This window comes from Convolutriloba macropyga, chromosome 12 (assembly GCF_964194025.1).
Source record: "Convolutriloba macropyga chromosome 12, txConMacr16.3, whole genome shotgun sequence".
NCBI lineage: Eukaryota > Metazoa > Xenacoelomorpha > Acoela > Convolutidae > Convolutriloba > Convolutriloba macropyga.
This window is the reverse complement of record NC_134479.1, coordinates 9290381-9306753: the sequence shown is the minus strand read 5'-3', so window position 1 is coordinate 9306753 and position 16373 is coordinate 9290381. Positions and strand designations below refer to the sequence as shown.

The window sequence follows — 16373 nt, the reverse complement described above, 5'->3', positions numbered from 1 at the left end:
CAGCTTAAATATCAACAATGTGTATACTACTATAGTAATTACTAGTTATATGCTACAAAAGTATGACATTACTCTGCTCAGACTTAATTTTGGGGTATGAGTAATTTTCAGACTATGCAGGATAAGTTTAGCCTGGGCGAACTCTCTGACCTCAATATAATCATGGTGAAGAAATACTGCACATAAAGAAACTTAAAATAATCTGGAGATACAATAATTCAGAACTGAATTAAGTTTTTACTCTTGAAATGTGCTGGTTCGGCGCTGAAATGCTCTGCGACTCAAGTCCGGGTAACTCCAAATTGAAACTATCTTCTGCAAAGAAAAACCAGCGATAATAAAATTAAGAAAAACGTGGACTATTTTTGTGTGAGCTATTCCTTCAATACGGACTCATTTGCTGTTGACAAAATGACACCAGAACCCAACCTAGGCCACATTTTTATCTCTCAAAATGTTGCAAGATTCTTGATAAAGTGTTTTTTGGAAGATCGCGCAAGACGATGGTTATTTGCAGGGTTTTAGCAAAAAAATCTTGTCATGGATTTTTTGTGAGGATTTCTTGTCATGCAACATTCTGCCAGAACCTTGCAAGACCTTGCAAGATAAGCAATCGAAGCCCACCAGGGCAGAAGCTTAACCCATAAACAGAGAGATTTAACGTTGGAAGTTAAATCTCTCAGACAGCTTCTCATTCGCAAGAACTATTGCTGCGAGTAAGGAACGTGAAATTTTTGTATCAAATTACTTAATTTTGAGTAATACAAAACAGGAAACGTCTGACAAAACAGGAAACGTATAATATGAAACGTCTCGCTTTTCGTTTTCACTTTGATTCCCTTGCCGGTAATTATGTAGCTTCCAGTCATAAAAGTTGAAATTGGCGATGATCGGTAAGCGTTCCAGTGAAAACGAGCCCAAATGGAGTTTTGAGCCCAAATGTAGTTTTCTTCTTCAGTTCATTTTTGAGCAAACAAGCAACTATTTGTTGGAAACAATAAATTCTGGTGCTGGATTGCAATTTTTAGCTGCTGTAAGATTGAACATCAAAACCGGTCATATTAACACATTGCTGGTAAGAAAAAGTATGGCCATCTGGCATTGCCTGTAATATTTACTGTGAATTTTAGCGAAATAAATTCTCGCGATAAATCCACTGACATTATTTGGCAATGCAAACAATATAAATGGTATAGGTCTGTAGGGTCGGTTTTAGTTTTGATTTATTCATTTGAAACCTGCCACGAATCCGAAATCGTGCCAAATTAACTTGAAAACGATTAAACAAAAGATGAGTCTCCTTCACGTACTTTAGAGTAAAAAAAGCTCAAATTTGGTTAAATTTGTAATTCAACCAATTTCACGCCGAACAAAATTCGCTACTCCTTTTTGACGAATTCCGCACTCATGAGATTCATCCTCTGTTGTAGGTCCTAGTTTACTACTATTCAGCAAGTCTTCGCCAATTAGAGAATAATTAAGGGTTTTGTGTTTTTTAAGAGTTTATGTTTTCGGTTCTTTCTTTTCTATTCAATTGACAGGTTATAGAGCGTGTTCGTAGACTCTGAGAGACTGATATAATTGCCCTACAGTTGCAGAATAGGGGCAGCGTTTTAAAACAAAGTTTATAGAACCAATGGGATCCTATATTTTTTTCGTTACAGTTAAAAAAATCAACGTGATGAACTTGAAGCGAACAATACTTATGGTCAAGTGGCAGTGATGCAAACCAACAGACTAGCAATCCGAATTTTGAAAATTAGTTCTAGTAAGCAGAAAATTTTGCAGATACACGAAATTTCAGTGGTCACGATAACAGTTCGGTAGTTTCCGGATTACATCCCACAGTGCATGAGAGTTATGGTAGTGGTCAGTGTTCTGTTGATGATGGCAACCACAAGATGACAGAAAAAAGGACGTATTATGTTTCTATAGTACGCTGGACTACATTATACGTTGCAAATACTATGAGCGTTTTAATCGCAACGATTAACAATTCAATATATATGTGAGATTATGTTAGAAGGTTCAGAGAGAACAACCTAATGTAAAATGTGAACAAAATAATCTTGAAGCAGCTTGAAAAGAACCTCTGCTTGTTCATTTTAAACTTGGCTAGAGAATTGAAGCCTTGGGTAACAAGAAAGAACATGAGAATGCGTTATTAGAGGTGACCAAGTTCGAGAGCTTAAGTCCAGTTGGTGCAATAGTTTGCATACTAGGCTTAAAAGTAAGATATGCTGGTTCGAATCCAGTATTGGTCCAATTTCATAGTATTTGCACCTACCTAGACGCCCTAACAGATTATGGATCCAGACCTTAAGTCTCTGAGCTTAACCGCAAAACAGAAACAATATAGTTAGAAACTGTGAAAGAGACGATGACCATTTTTAGCGGGTGTTTTTATCAGGTTGAGAGAGAGAGAGAAACCTAATGTAAAGTGTGCTCAAAAAAATCTTGAGATAGCTTTGGAAGCTCTGCAACGTATTTTAAGCTGGCAAATTGAAATCTCGAAGAATAAGAAAAAACTTGACAACGGGTTTTAAGAGATGCCCAAGTTCGAGAGCCTCAGACCAGTAGTTTTATTAGTTAGCACACTAGAATTACAATTAAATGATGCTAGTTTGAATCAAGTACTGGTCCAACTTCACAATAGTTGCGCCTGCTGAGACCCCCAGCAGATTGCATAACTTTCCTCTTGATTTTACTTTGCTTTAATTTTAGTTCGATTTATGTTCCTTTCCCTTATGGTCAAGCGTCAGAGGTCACGCGCATGCACACAGCAAAACACCCTATCTCCTCCAACGTTTTGGTGGCGAAATGCGTTATTTTAATCTCTAGCTTGTTTTAATGTCTTAAAATGAATAAAGTTTTTTTCGTTCAGTTTGTCTTTTTCAACATATCAATTTCTCTATATGTTTCTATGTTGATCTCAACGTATCACGTGCATCACCATAATCAATCAATTTATAGAAAATCTCTAAAATGTTTTCGCTTTAATTTCGTAAAAGGCTTAGGCTCGGATCTCGTTTTCGAATTAATGCTCCTTGATATTATTTTTAACATCGATACCTAGTTTTCAGATGAAACTATACCTAGTTTTCAGATGAAACTATACCTAGTTTTCAGATGAAACTATACCTAGTTTTCAGATGAAACTATACCTAGTTTTCAGATGAAACTATACCTAGTTTTCAGATGAAACTATACCTAGTTTTCAGATGAAACTATACCTAGTTTTCAGATGAAAATGTAACTTAAATATTTTTCTTCTGATGTAACACAAGCTCTCTTTGAAGTAATTGCCGATATATTTTGAAAAGAAATTGTCAAAATCTTCAAAATAGAGTGCTTGAACTTTTTTCGCCTTATCAAGTAAATTGTCAACACAAACATGATCGTACTATTGTTTCTTTTTCATGTTCTTAGTCAAAACAATTTTAACGTTGACGCATCCGAGCATGGATCTATAGGCGAGGCAGTTGAGGATGCTGAAGATAATATGGCCAGAAACGTTGGGGGCATACATTGCTCCTCGACAGAAATTATGACTGGTTAGTTCCCGCAGTTCACAAGTTCAAAAAGGTATATGTTTTGAGTTGGTTTCGGTTGCCGATCTCGTCCGAAAACATTATAAAAAAATCTTAACTGTATCTTAAAGCGTAAAATTTGCAAGAACCACCATTATAATTCATTGTGAAGGTTTCGCATCAGGAAAAAATTGGTACTTTCCTCATGTTGAACTTTTTCACGATGAATTTTATTCACAAATAATGTTTTAAGTTTTCCTCTATGTTTAACTGACACGCTGCTGTTAGCTATCGCAGCAAAAAAGTAAGATTTAAAAAAGTAGGAGCTAGTTGTATACTGAAGATAAGTGTGCATTTTGCTGTGTAATGTCAGTTTTGTTCCGATCGGAAAAAAATCTGAAGATTAATTTGTTATTAATCTTGTCAGTTTGCCACGAAAAATTTGTAATTTGTGGGCAAGTATTATTATCTGAGGGTGTTGAGTTGAGAGACATTCTGATTAGAGGTCCTTATTTATTTCCTGATGAGAGAGTAATTATATACTGATATGCTCGGATGGGATATGAGAACCCGGATCATGGTAACATGGTAACTCAGCAGTGAAGCATAGTATTTCAATTCTGCAATTTTGCCTGCGCAGTACTATGTTCAGGTCATGTTTTAAGCTGATCATGGCAATAGAAAACGAAACAAAATGTTAGTTTAAACTTAATCTACTCAGATTTTTTTTCTGATATGCAAATTATTAAATCATCAGCCTCGTGTTTTTCTTCTTAAAATCGCTGGAAACAATTGTTTCAGCACTCACGGCCCACTTGAGGAACGAGAAAAAACTTTGCCCAAAACTGCCCCAGAATTTTGGATTCCTCAAGAGCGCCTGCGAGGTTATGTGCACCAAAAACGAGGACTGTGACCACTTTAACAAGGGACTGCCTCTTGTCACACCTGGAAAGGTGTAGTTTTGGGAGTGCATGTTTGATAAAGATATAAAACGAGACGGAATTCGACATGATGTGTTAGTGGTTTGACAATAAGGTGCAAGTTTTTGCAGTGGTCAGATTAAAAAGACCAACTATAATGTAAGGTCCCGGACTTTAGTCTCAGAGCATTTCTGCGCTGAACCATCCCGTTTCAGGAGTATAAACTTAATTCAGTTCTGAAAAATCGCATTCTAGAATATTTTAAGTTTTTCTCCATTACGATTATTTTGGGGTCATAGAATTTGCCCAGGCTAAACTTATCCTGTTATTGTACGCATAAACAAAGCTGTTGAATCAAAGCGTCGTCGTTACAATCAAGTGTGTAATTTTCTTTTTTGTTTTTACCACTGCTGCGACGGATGTGGCGAGATTTCTCCTGCAAAGGACAAACTGGTTACATACTGGAAAACATACCTTGGTAGGGATCTATATAATGAACGCATAAAAATTAGCATTCTTCGTACTCTTAATCATATTTTTCTTGATCATTAAAAATGGTGGCGGATCAGTTATCAGCTTAATATCATACCAGCTTCAAAATGTTTTAGACCTTGTTCTTGAGTCAACAATAAAACATAGTTCTATTTATGAAAAATATAAGTGAAATGAAATTGGCCGCTAATGATTTCCATTCAGGCTTTTTGCGATTTGTTATTGAACTATTTTCATACTTTGGTCGATGATCAGACTTTCGTGCGTCTTATGTTCAGACTTTTCCAGACTATGTAATCTGGGTCACAATATATCATGCGTGCGGCTCAAATGGTCTGATCAGTGGTAGCTTGTATTTTTCAATTGAAACCGGGGGTCATTTCACAAAATAGACAACTGCCGCCAAATTGGCTTAACTTTTCTTCAAAACTGTTCGAAATGAACTCTAAAAAGCTCCATTCCTGAAAGAATTGTCGGAAACAAAATGTATTCAATCAGTTGACAACGATCATTATTTCTATCGTTTTTGGACCAAATTTTCGAGCAGAATACTAGTGCAAGTTGAGCTATCATTTTTGACAAATGGCTTGCTGGGAGAAATTAGTAATTAGTTTTTCCACCACCAAGAGCTCTCGTTTCCTTGGAGTCTTAGTTCCTGTTCGTTCGCCGCTACGGGTCTGGAAACGTCCTCGTTAATCTTGTCATACAGCTGTGCTTTGGCATATATGAGCTGACCGCCAATCGATCCGTAATACTGACTCGGATTGGTCTCATTGTATAAAAGCTGATACCCGGGTATGTAGACTTCGTTAGTAATTTGAACATAATATCTGAGAGATGTCGGCTCTATGTAAGGGGCAGCCCTGTTAACACCGTCAACATCAGATTTTTACATGGTCAAAGCGAAAGCAAGAGCATTAGAAAACGTGCTACTCTCACCTCTGCTTAGCAACTCAAACAAATTGAATTTATTCGAAAAAAAAATCAAAGAGGCATGTTTGTGTGTATACCCAATAAGTAAACTTGCGCAAGATTTTTTTTAATATACTGGTTCACAAAATACCTTTTTTCACACTCAGGGTTTTCTTTGTATTTTGCTAGTAAATTTTTGAAACAAAAAAGAACTTACTGTATTCTTGGCTCTCTCACAAAAGCTCTCGACAGGCAAAACTGTTTGGCACAGTTCAACACCAAACAGCGTCGTTCATTTTCTAAACAAAACAACAAAACTATTAAACGTAAATAACAAGGTCTTCACAAAATTGCTGGTATCCAGCATCCTGTTCCCTGCATCTAAATTTCAGCAAAAAATTTGTTCGATTTCCCCCCTCTTTTTTCTTTCTTGCATCTCAGTCAGTGTTCCTCAAAGTTGAGATACAGTTCGCAGAAACTGACCTATTGACAACTTTTTTGCAGCAAGTTTGATCAATTTACAGAAAAAAATGATAATGGAGATTTTTTAGAGAAGAAATCACAATCGACGCAGTTTTTAGGAAAAATTAAAGTAGATTAATTTTTAAAGAAAACTGATTGATACGTTATTCCTACTCAGCACAAAAAACTACCAAAAAAACTGCAACCATGTATTTTTTTTTTTTGACAGCACAACCAATGCCAGTATACCCAATATGACAAAATTCCCAAAACAAACCCAAATTTTCCTTTGAATGTGGAAAAAAGAACATTTTTAAGCATAATATTCAGCGCGAGCATTTGACTGCCTGAAGGTCCAAGGCCATGGCTTAGCACCACGTGAGACTTAGCATTTACCTCTAATAATCAATCGGTGTCGGGTCTTTTAAACATATTCTTTAATCTCTCTGGTATAACTCCAGTTTCAAACTATTTAAATATTTATTTATATTTATAAATGATTTTACACCTAGATTGTTTCATCCCCATTCTAAAAGTTGTGTAATTGAAGATAAATAAGTCTGCCAATTTTAATGAGATCCATTAATGGAAATAAGGGTGAAAAGACAGAGGGGTGAAAAAAACACATTCACATCTCAGTCAATTCGCCCTGATTGCAATCTGTAAATTACTAGCTCATAACTGCCAAGAGAAAAAATGAAGCAATTATAAAAAGAAACCGATTTATAAGCAATAGCGCAACAGTTATTTCAACTATTCCCTAATAGGGCAATTAGAGGTAATTGAGAAGTGAATGTATTGGATGTTGTCTTAATGCATCTTGAAATCCGCATGATATCTGCTGTCTTTGCGTTTGACCTTTCTTCCCAAAACAAAGGAGTAGTAAGGTGTCTTACTGCACACGCAACGGGGGAGGGGACATTTGGGTGTTAATGTGTTCGCAACGGGGGGGGGAGGGACAAAAAATTTTCCGAATTTTTTGTAATTTTTTGGCGTGTTGGGTGTAAAACCCAAATGTCACCCCCCGTTGCGTGTCCAGTAATACACAATTTTGGCAGTTTTCATGAATTCTTGACGTTTTTGATGGGAATGTTTTGTATTGGGAACGTTGTTGGGAAGTAGCAGTTATGAAATATTTGTTGTCGTCAGCCCAGGTGAGCCTCATCATTAAAAAAATTTTTTAAAAAATTGAAAAAAAATCCAAAAACTTGAAAATTTTTGAAGTGTTAAAATCTTGTGTAATGTTTTTTGCGCCTTTTTCCAGGTCTCAGAGACAATCGTTTGTGAACGCGAGTGCCTCCTCCCCCCCCCCCCCCCCCCAGGTTCAGCGGTTCAGGGAATTAATTGGAGAAACATATGGAAGATATATTAAATTAATTCATTTATAAAAAGTTGGATTTCTTTGAAAAGCAATTTGCTTTTTCAAAGTGGAGAGAAACAATTACACCTTCCAACTGGAGTTCAGATGACTGATGTTTGTTACTGCACAAGGAAGATGTGTGGTTCTAGCCTGTAGCTTTTTAGGCTTAAGCTCAGATTCCATACATCTTCCGGGAGGAGGCCCAGAGTGAGGGGTAATTGAAGACAGTAGAACCCATATCTTATACTACCCCCACCCAGTCTCCAGCCTTACCAAATCCGCAGACTTAGTAAAGAATAACAAGAGACCAAGGGTGAATTTTTTGTTCTGTTGACCAAACGCTTTCAGTAGAGTGAGAACATTTTAGTATCGGACATCTTTTCTTACTCATAAATAAAATTCAATTTTTTTCTGAAACAGAAACTGAATCCATTGAAAAACATTTATTTCAATCAATGGCTCCGACTGAAGCTGTAGGTAATTTAAAAAAGGTTGGTAATTGGTGTATCAAACAAGATGATAGCTCTTCAAAACAATTTTTGAGAATTAAATTATTCCATGGCAGGAATTTTTACTTAAAAACAGTTCTCCTGAGCCCAAGGAAAAACACAGACAGCATACTCACTTCAGAATGTTTTCGAGTTCGAATGGAGAAGTTTTACTGCGTTGAACTTTTTGACCAACATTTGAATTAGTTCAGAGTGTTTCTGGAGCAGACGGAGTTTTTATTGGTGAGTTTTGCTTGGAAAATACAGAAATTGTGGAGAGTAAGAGATACAATTGTTACTACGAGTTGTAAAGAAATTGCACGGAACTAGGTGTTTAGAGGAAGACTGTTCTAAGTATCAACATTAAATTTACTTCCAAAATTTTTCAGAGTTCGTTTAACAATTTAACAAAAAGCACGCGACCGGTGGCAATACTATGGTTATTTTTACTTTTTTGGAATGAAAATCCACGATTGCAACAGCTGCTCAGACACGGTGTGCAATGTTGTTTAACAAACCTGTTTTAACAAATGACCTGGAAATCATTCATGAAACATAGTTGTCTTAACAGAACATTTATCTTGACTCTGTAAGACGCTACTATTTTTAGCAGCATGTTCCTTGTTCAATGAATCAACAGATTTTGATTATGACATCGCTATGAAACTTCGACCTTATGGAGGTCTGATTCGAACAGATAATTCATCAATGGATCGTTTAAAAGATTCGAAAATATTGAGACTGCATGCTATTCTACATGATGCAGCCGGATACATTCAAGAGAACTACAAACAAGGACCGGGTTATGCTAAAATGTTACCATCTGACCTTAACAGCCCTTTTGCAGGGCATAATACAGAAATTGCTTTTTGTTGGTAAACAAATATATTCAAACCTAGCACTTTTTATATGCTAGAATGTTGAGAGAGCGAACAGTTGTTATTGTTTGTGAAACTTTTCGTTATTTAAAACAAATTATTATTGTGAAAGAATTGGCAATTTGTACAGAACAGTATATAGATTGCTTTCAGTAACCTGCTGGACTGTAAAATCTTTAACTTGATTCAGATTGGTTGTCCAAAATTTGAAGCCAGAGGCAACAACTCAAAGATTGTAAACAATTGTGAAAAACATTACCCTAGCAGGATAGCTGGCAAACTCTTGAATCATTGTGCTCACCGAAAAGTTAATTTCTTCTTTAATTGGTTGAAAGAACAACCTAACAATAAACAACCAGAACATCTTCAACTGTTGGAAACAATATCAGATTACGTGTTAAAATCCATCGAAGTTGTAAACACTGATATCCCCAACTTTAGCTATCTCAATTTGAATAACAACATCTGGTCAAGTTCTGACTTCAGTGACTAAATACGAGAAAGTCAGTTTCAAAAACCAGACATTGCAGCACAAGCAAGAAATCGTATTATCTCAAGAAGAGATGGAACATTTTGCAACATTTCTGCCCATACATGATCAATCCAAATTCTTCCATCAGACTAAAGGAAGTCATCATGGAGCAGAGCCAACAACTTGTAACAGACAGCAGCAGCTGCAGTACGATTATCAGTGCTACCAACAAAATAATCAACAACAACCAATTCATCAACAACAGCAGCTCCATCAACAACAACCAATTCAACAGCAACAGCTTCACCATCAACAACAGCAGCAGCAACAACAGCAACAGCAACAACAGCAGCAACAACAACAGCAACAACCAGAACGCTCGTCTCAGAACCTGAGTCCAAAACAACCAATTGGACAAATCATGGAATCATGTAGCTCCTCCTTGCCATCAGCTCTAATCTCATTGCTTTCAACGGAAGAAATTTAAAGCATTACGAAAAAACAAACTGCTTTCCTGCATGTTTCGTCTGTCGTCTAGTGGAAACTGAAGAAGACTTGAGAACTGGTTTCGTTCGTTATCAAATATTCTATGAAGAAAAGTAAACATTTGTAAGATATTATAAACTTTTATAATACTTGAAATGGGCCAAGACAATGCAATTGATGAAATTGACTCTTCACATGTTGTTAAAGATTTTGTATACAACAGAAATGAGAGCAAAAGAATTGCGTGGAAGTTCTGTAATAATATTAACCTGCCACGGTCAGAGGTTGCGTTCTTTGTTCAAATGTTTGTAATCTTTTCCCCGATGACACTTTGTATAATCAAACTCGCTGTCTTTTCTTCAATCTGTGAAGAGACATCAGTATGGATATCTATTCTTTCAAGTCTAGTCGGTTACATTCTACACTACCCGAGACTATGAACAAAGTTATTTCAAGAAAAGACAGGGTTTTCATGTCTGTTGTGGGACCCTCTGGCTCTGGAAAAACGCAATTGATATTCAATATGTTACTTCGGGTAACTTTTCAGCCACACCTTTCAAAAATTTTGTTTTGCAATAAGAAAAAACTGTCCATTCAATTGCTACAATTTCGAGATTTTGACTTTCTCTTCGACTTAGAAGATTGTCTGCTTATCTTTGCTGACTCATGCGAGAAAATTTACAGCGACAAAACGTTTGTAAAGCTGGCAACTGATGGTAGACATAAAAACATAGATACCATTTATGTAAAACACAATTTGTTCCAGCAAATTAGATGGTTGTGAACAATTGACCTGAATACCACTTTGGTTCATGTCTCCTTCTGATGTTCAAAAAGTTGATTACTTAGAAAGACAATTGAATCTTGCAAAATTTCTTCGTCATTGTAATCAGTTGTCTATAAAAGAAGCTTTCGGTCTTTTTTTTAATAGATCTGAATTCCAAAACATCAGAAAGTTTAAGATTTTGTTCCAATATTACCGGCCCAGACCCTCATTTTTTTTACCTACCAGCTCCCAAACCCGATGAAATACCCTTGAGCAATGAACGAGACAAAAGTCTATATGCTAAAACGTTTGAATCAGTTATCAAGGGCACAGCTGAGGAAAACATTGAGATCGAAACCCAACAATAATGTGTTATTTTTAATAACTGAATGTTTATATAGTATAGCTAAGATTGTAGTAGCTGTTAGGATTTTAAAAATTAAAAGATATAAAACAATTTCAAAAACTGTCCTACGGAAGTCCACTTCAGTAGAAAGGAGGAGGGCACTATTTCATTCCAAGCAGTGTTTCAAATTAATGCAACAAGTTATATTCTTGTGTTACAATTACCTTGAAAGATAGAAAATGTCAATAAACAGTACAGCAGAAGAGTTTTTTATGATTCCAAAAATAGTACCTGAGAATCCAACAAAATACGAATCGTATGTTGGGAGAATTTTGAACGACCCAAATGTTAGACACAAGAACCATCAGCTGTCAATTTTAAAGCGTATACAAATACAAAAGCAGAGTTTGGCCACAGCTAACCTTGACTTAGAAAGTGAATCTGAGCAGTCAGCTGAAGAATCTATTGAAACTACGCCAGATGAAAAGCAGAGCTTGGAACAGTACGAATAAGTAATTTTTGGCCTATCAGTTCTCGAAGGTCATAAACTAGATAGGGTTCGAAATATACTCGAAATTGTCAAAAATTCTGATGAAATTACAATTGACGAAAACAGCGGCAACTTTGTTTTGACATCGCCTGGCGGCTCAGGCTTAATGGCAACAACATATTTGAACAACATTCAACAAACAACAAAGAGAATAGATAAAAAATGGTTCCCCTATGAGAATGCTATTGACATTGAAGAGAAGATGGCAATTGATAAATACGCAAAAGCTGTAGTCAGGCAAAAACTTGAAAGAACTCAATTGAGGTCAGGAAACAAACGTCCTTCAACATCCACAAGAAAAGAAAAAAAATAGAAGATCACTTGGAAATGAGTCCAAATATAAGACTCAGGACGACGAAGAAGAAGATAATGAATTCAACGACGTCAAAGATAACCTCTTCAACTCACCAATCACGAGAGGAATCAAGCAATGGTTTACGTTCGAATAAAACCTCAAGAGTTGTAGCGTCTGACGAAAAGTTGAAACAAGATATACAGAAAGGTTCCAGCACCTTTGGCAGTGTAAAAAGTCTTCAAAAGGCATCAAAACTCCCTGAAAAGACAGTTGAAAATTTCTTACACACAAAAACACACAAAACGCGTATACCAAATACAAAACTTACCTTAAAAAATTTCCTCGATTAAAGGTCAAAGTACTTGATCTGAATGAGATCTGGTCTCTGGATCTGGCCCACGTTGACAAACTTCCAAAGTACAACGGTGATATAAACTACTTACTGGTTGCAGTCGATTGCTTATCTCGATAATTACTTCTACAGTCAATGAAGTCAGAGTATGCAACAACCCTTCAACCTGTGAGAATGCATTAAAAAAATGATAAAAGTGAAGCAACCAAAGAAGGTCTGGCTTGATCAAGGAACAAAATTCAAAGGCTCGTTCAAAAATCTATGTGAGAAAAAGGAATAGAACTCTATACAACGAAATAATTTTGCAGAGCAAAATTTCGGACAATTGAAAAAGATAATCTATAGATACCTCGAGGACAAATGGACATACTCTTAAATAACAAAGCTACAAGATTTTGTGAACACTATTTATGGTCGTAATAACAGGGTGACCTAAATGGGTCCTAACAAGGTAACGAAGAGAGATGTGTCGTAATTACGCTCTCTCACAACAGATGCGGCATTGAGCATGAAAAAACAACCTAAATATAGTGTTGGAGATTTTGTGACAATTTCGAAAGCAGATACGATCCGAAAAAGTTATAAGCAAACATTTACAGACGAGTTGTTTGAAATACAGACATTCCAATGAAAAAACCCACCAATATACAATTTACTAGACCAGATCGCTGAAACAATTCTCAAAAAAATTTACAAAAGCTGAGTTGAATAAGGATATCGAGAAGAATTAATACGAAAACGAGACAAAAATCTAGCTTTCATACGAAACTGACAATGAGTCAATGAAATTTTTGAGAAGGTGAGTTCACAGTTCACATTGTTTCGTCTGCTTCTACGAGTGTTTTCGCAGACAACAAGCTTGCAAACTTTAAAAATTCCTTTAGTGAAGAAATCATTATTGATGGTGACTGCATCGTAGCACTGAGTGAAGTAATTTTTCCTGCATATATATATATATATATATATATATTTATATATATATATATAATGTTGTTGACACAGAGGTAAGAGTGTAAAGAAAAAAAGAGAAACCAGAAAACCGAACAAACAGTGACTTTACTTTTAGTAAACCTTACATAGGTGAAAGAGCAAGTGTTTTAAAAAAGGGCTTACGAAAACGTTGAAGAATTGATTCAACAACTCAATGATCAGTTGAAGCTGGAAAAGAAAGCAAACTTTAACAAAGTAACTAGTCATGTTAACATAACATTCAAAAACAGAGAAGAAGTAATAACTTTCCCCACGCCACAAATTCCCCGTCTGCTCGGTTTTAAAGGATCTAAAGGTGGAGGGTTAGGTTTCCCCATTGGCTTCAGGTCAAAGCCTCATCTGCAGTTGACAAATAATCTAAATGAACACGACTCTGATGATCTTTTCGACTTCTCGGCTGGAATTGAACTCATGTTTATTTACCTCAATATCATCCATTACCAACACGTGGGACACACAAAGGCTCCTTTGTTGAGGATCATTGACTCAAAAAGACGATTGAAAAACGGTAACATTGGCAGTGTTGAGCTCAGTCACAGAATAGTATTCAGCAATTTGGATTACAAAAAGCTGTTCACAAAAAATGTTCAGTGTTTTGTAGTTCAACTCCGCAATGAAACGGGTAACTAAGTCCCGTTTGCAGGGATCGAAAAAGTTATTCTGAACTTCCGCTTCAAAAAATTCTATCCCTAGTTTTTGTAAGGAGGCATACTACGCGCAACAAGCAGTATCGAATTATTTTTCGGGACATTATGGACAACGAGGAAGTGGTTTCGGTGCTCTTAATGCTGGAATTGGGAAAACAGCCCTGCCTATTGCCAGTGAAATTGTGCTACCTGCGGTTAAAAGTAGTATGCCTCCATACAAAAACTTTGGGTAGAATTTTTTAAAGCATAAGGTCGGAATAATTTTTCTGATCCTGCAAACGGGGCTAAGTTACCCGTTTTATTGCAGAGTTGAACTGCAAAACGCTGAACATTTTTTTTCAACAGCTTTTTGTAATCCAAATTGCTGAATACTATTCTGCGACTGAGCTCAACACTGCCAATGTTACCGTTTTTCAATCGTCTTTTTGGGTCAATGATCCTCAACAAAGGAGCCTTTGAGTGTCCCACGTGTTGGTAATCGATGATATTGAGGTAAATAAACATGAGTTCAATTCCAGCTAAGAAGTCGAAAGGATCATCAGAGTCGTGTTCAATTAGAATACTTGTCAACGACAGATGAGGCTTTGACCTGAAGCCAATGTGGAAACCTAACCCTCCACCTTGAGATCCTTTAAAACTGAGCAGACTGGGAATTTGCAGCGTGGGGAAAGTTAGTCCTTCTTTTTTTTGTTTCTGATTGTTATGTTGACATGACCAGTTACTTTGTTAACTTTTGCTTTCAAATCCAGCTTAAACTGATTATTGAGCTGTTGAATCATTTCTTCAACAATTTCGTAGGCCCTTTCAAATCACTTGCTTTTTCACCAATATAAGGTTCACTATCAGTAAATTCACTGTTTGACCGGGTTTCTGGTTTCTCTTTTTTCTATACACTTTTACCTCTGTGTCAACAACATTATAAATATATGCAGGAAAACTACTTCACTCAGTGCTACGCGGCAGTCACCATCAATAATGATTTCTTCACTAAACGAATTTTTAAAGTCTGCAAGCGTGTTGTCTGCGAAAACACTCGTAGAAGCAGACGAAACAATGTGAACTGTGAACTCACCTTCTCAAAAATTTCCTTGACTCATTGTCAGTTTCGTATGATAGCTAGATTTTTGTCTCGATTTCGTATTAATTCTTCTCGATATCCTTATTCAACTCAGCTTTAAAAATTTTCTTGAGAATTGTTTCAGCGATTTGTCTAATAAACTGTAATTTGTTGGGTTTTTTCGTTGGAATGTCTCAATTTGATACAACTCGTCTGTAAATGTTTGCTTATAACCTTTTCGGAACGTATCTGATTTCGAAATCGTCACAAAATCTCTAACACTATATTTAGGTTGCTTTTTCATGTATGATGCTGCATCTGTTGTGAGAGAGCGTAATTACGACACATCTCTTTTCGTTACCTTGTTAGGACCCGTTTTGGTCACCCTGTTAATACGACCATTAATAGTGTTCACAAAATCTTGTAGCTTTGTTATATAAGAGCATGTCCATGTGTCCTCGAGGTATTAATAGGTTATCTTTCTCAATTATCGGATATTTTGCTCTGCAAAATTTTTTCGCTGTGTAGAGTTCTATTCCTTTTTCTCACATAGATTTTTGAACGAGCCTTTGAATTCTGTTCCTTGATCAACCCAGACCTTCTTTGGTTGCTTCAGTTTTACTTTTTTTGTATGCTTCCTCACATGTTGTATCATACTTTGACTCCCTTGGCTGTACACGTAAATATCGAGATAAGCAATCGACGGCAACCAGTAAGTAATTTACATCTCCGTTGTCCTTTGCAAGTTTGTCAACGTGGGCCAGATCCAGAGACCAGATCCCATTCAGATCAAATACTTTGACCTTAAGTCGAGGAAACTCTTTACAGTAAGTTTTTTATTTGGTATACGCGTTTTGTGTGTGTAAGAATTTTTCAGCTGTATTTTCTGGTAGTTTTGATGTCTTTTGAAAACCTTTTGCACTGCCGTAGGCTGCTGGACCCTTTCAACCTTTCGTTAGACGGTACAACTTTTAACATTTTTTTGAACGTAAACCATTGCTTGATTCCTCTGATGGTTGGTAAGTTGAAGAGGTTATCTTTGGCGTCGTTGAATTTATCATCTTCCTCTGCGTCGTCCTGCGTCTTAAATTTGGACTCATTTTCAAGTGATCTTGTATTTTTTTACTTTTTGTGGTTGTTGAAGGACATTCGTTTTCTGACATCAATTTAGTTCGTTCAAGTTTTTGCCTGACTAAAATTTTTGCGTATTTATTAATAGGCATCTCCTCTTCAATGTCAATAGCATTCGAATTGTACTCATAGGGAGTCAAGCGTTAATCTGTTCTCTTTGTTGGTTGATGAATATTGCTCAGAAATGTTGTTGCCTTCACGCCTGTGTCGCCAAGCGAAGTCAAAACAAATTTGCCGCT

At 36.3% G+C, this 16373-nt stretch overlaps 1 protein-coding gene across 1 annotated transcript in view; it reads right to left on the bottom strand.

Annotated features, from left to right (window-relative positions):
* Positions 1-5549: 5549 nt before the first annotated feature.
* The window catches only part of LOC142350981 (uncharacterized), a 35387-nt gene continuing 24563 nt past the window's right edge, over positions 5550-16373 (bottom strand). The window contains exons 8-9 of the mRNA XM_075403013.1: positions 6072-6153; positions 5550-5805 (exon numbers count right to left, since the gene is read on the bottom strand). Of these exons, the coding sequence (XP_075259128.1) occupies positions 5550-5805; positions 6072-6153 (338 nt within the window). The remainder of the gene's footprint in view (positions 5806-6071; positions 6154-16373) is intronic.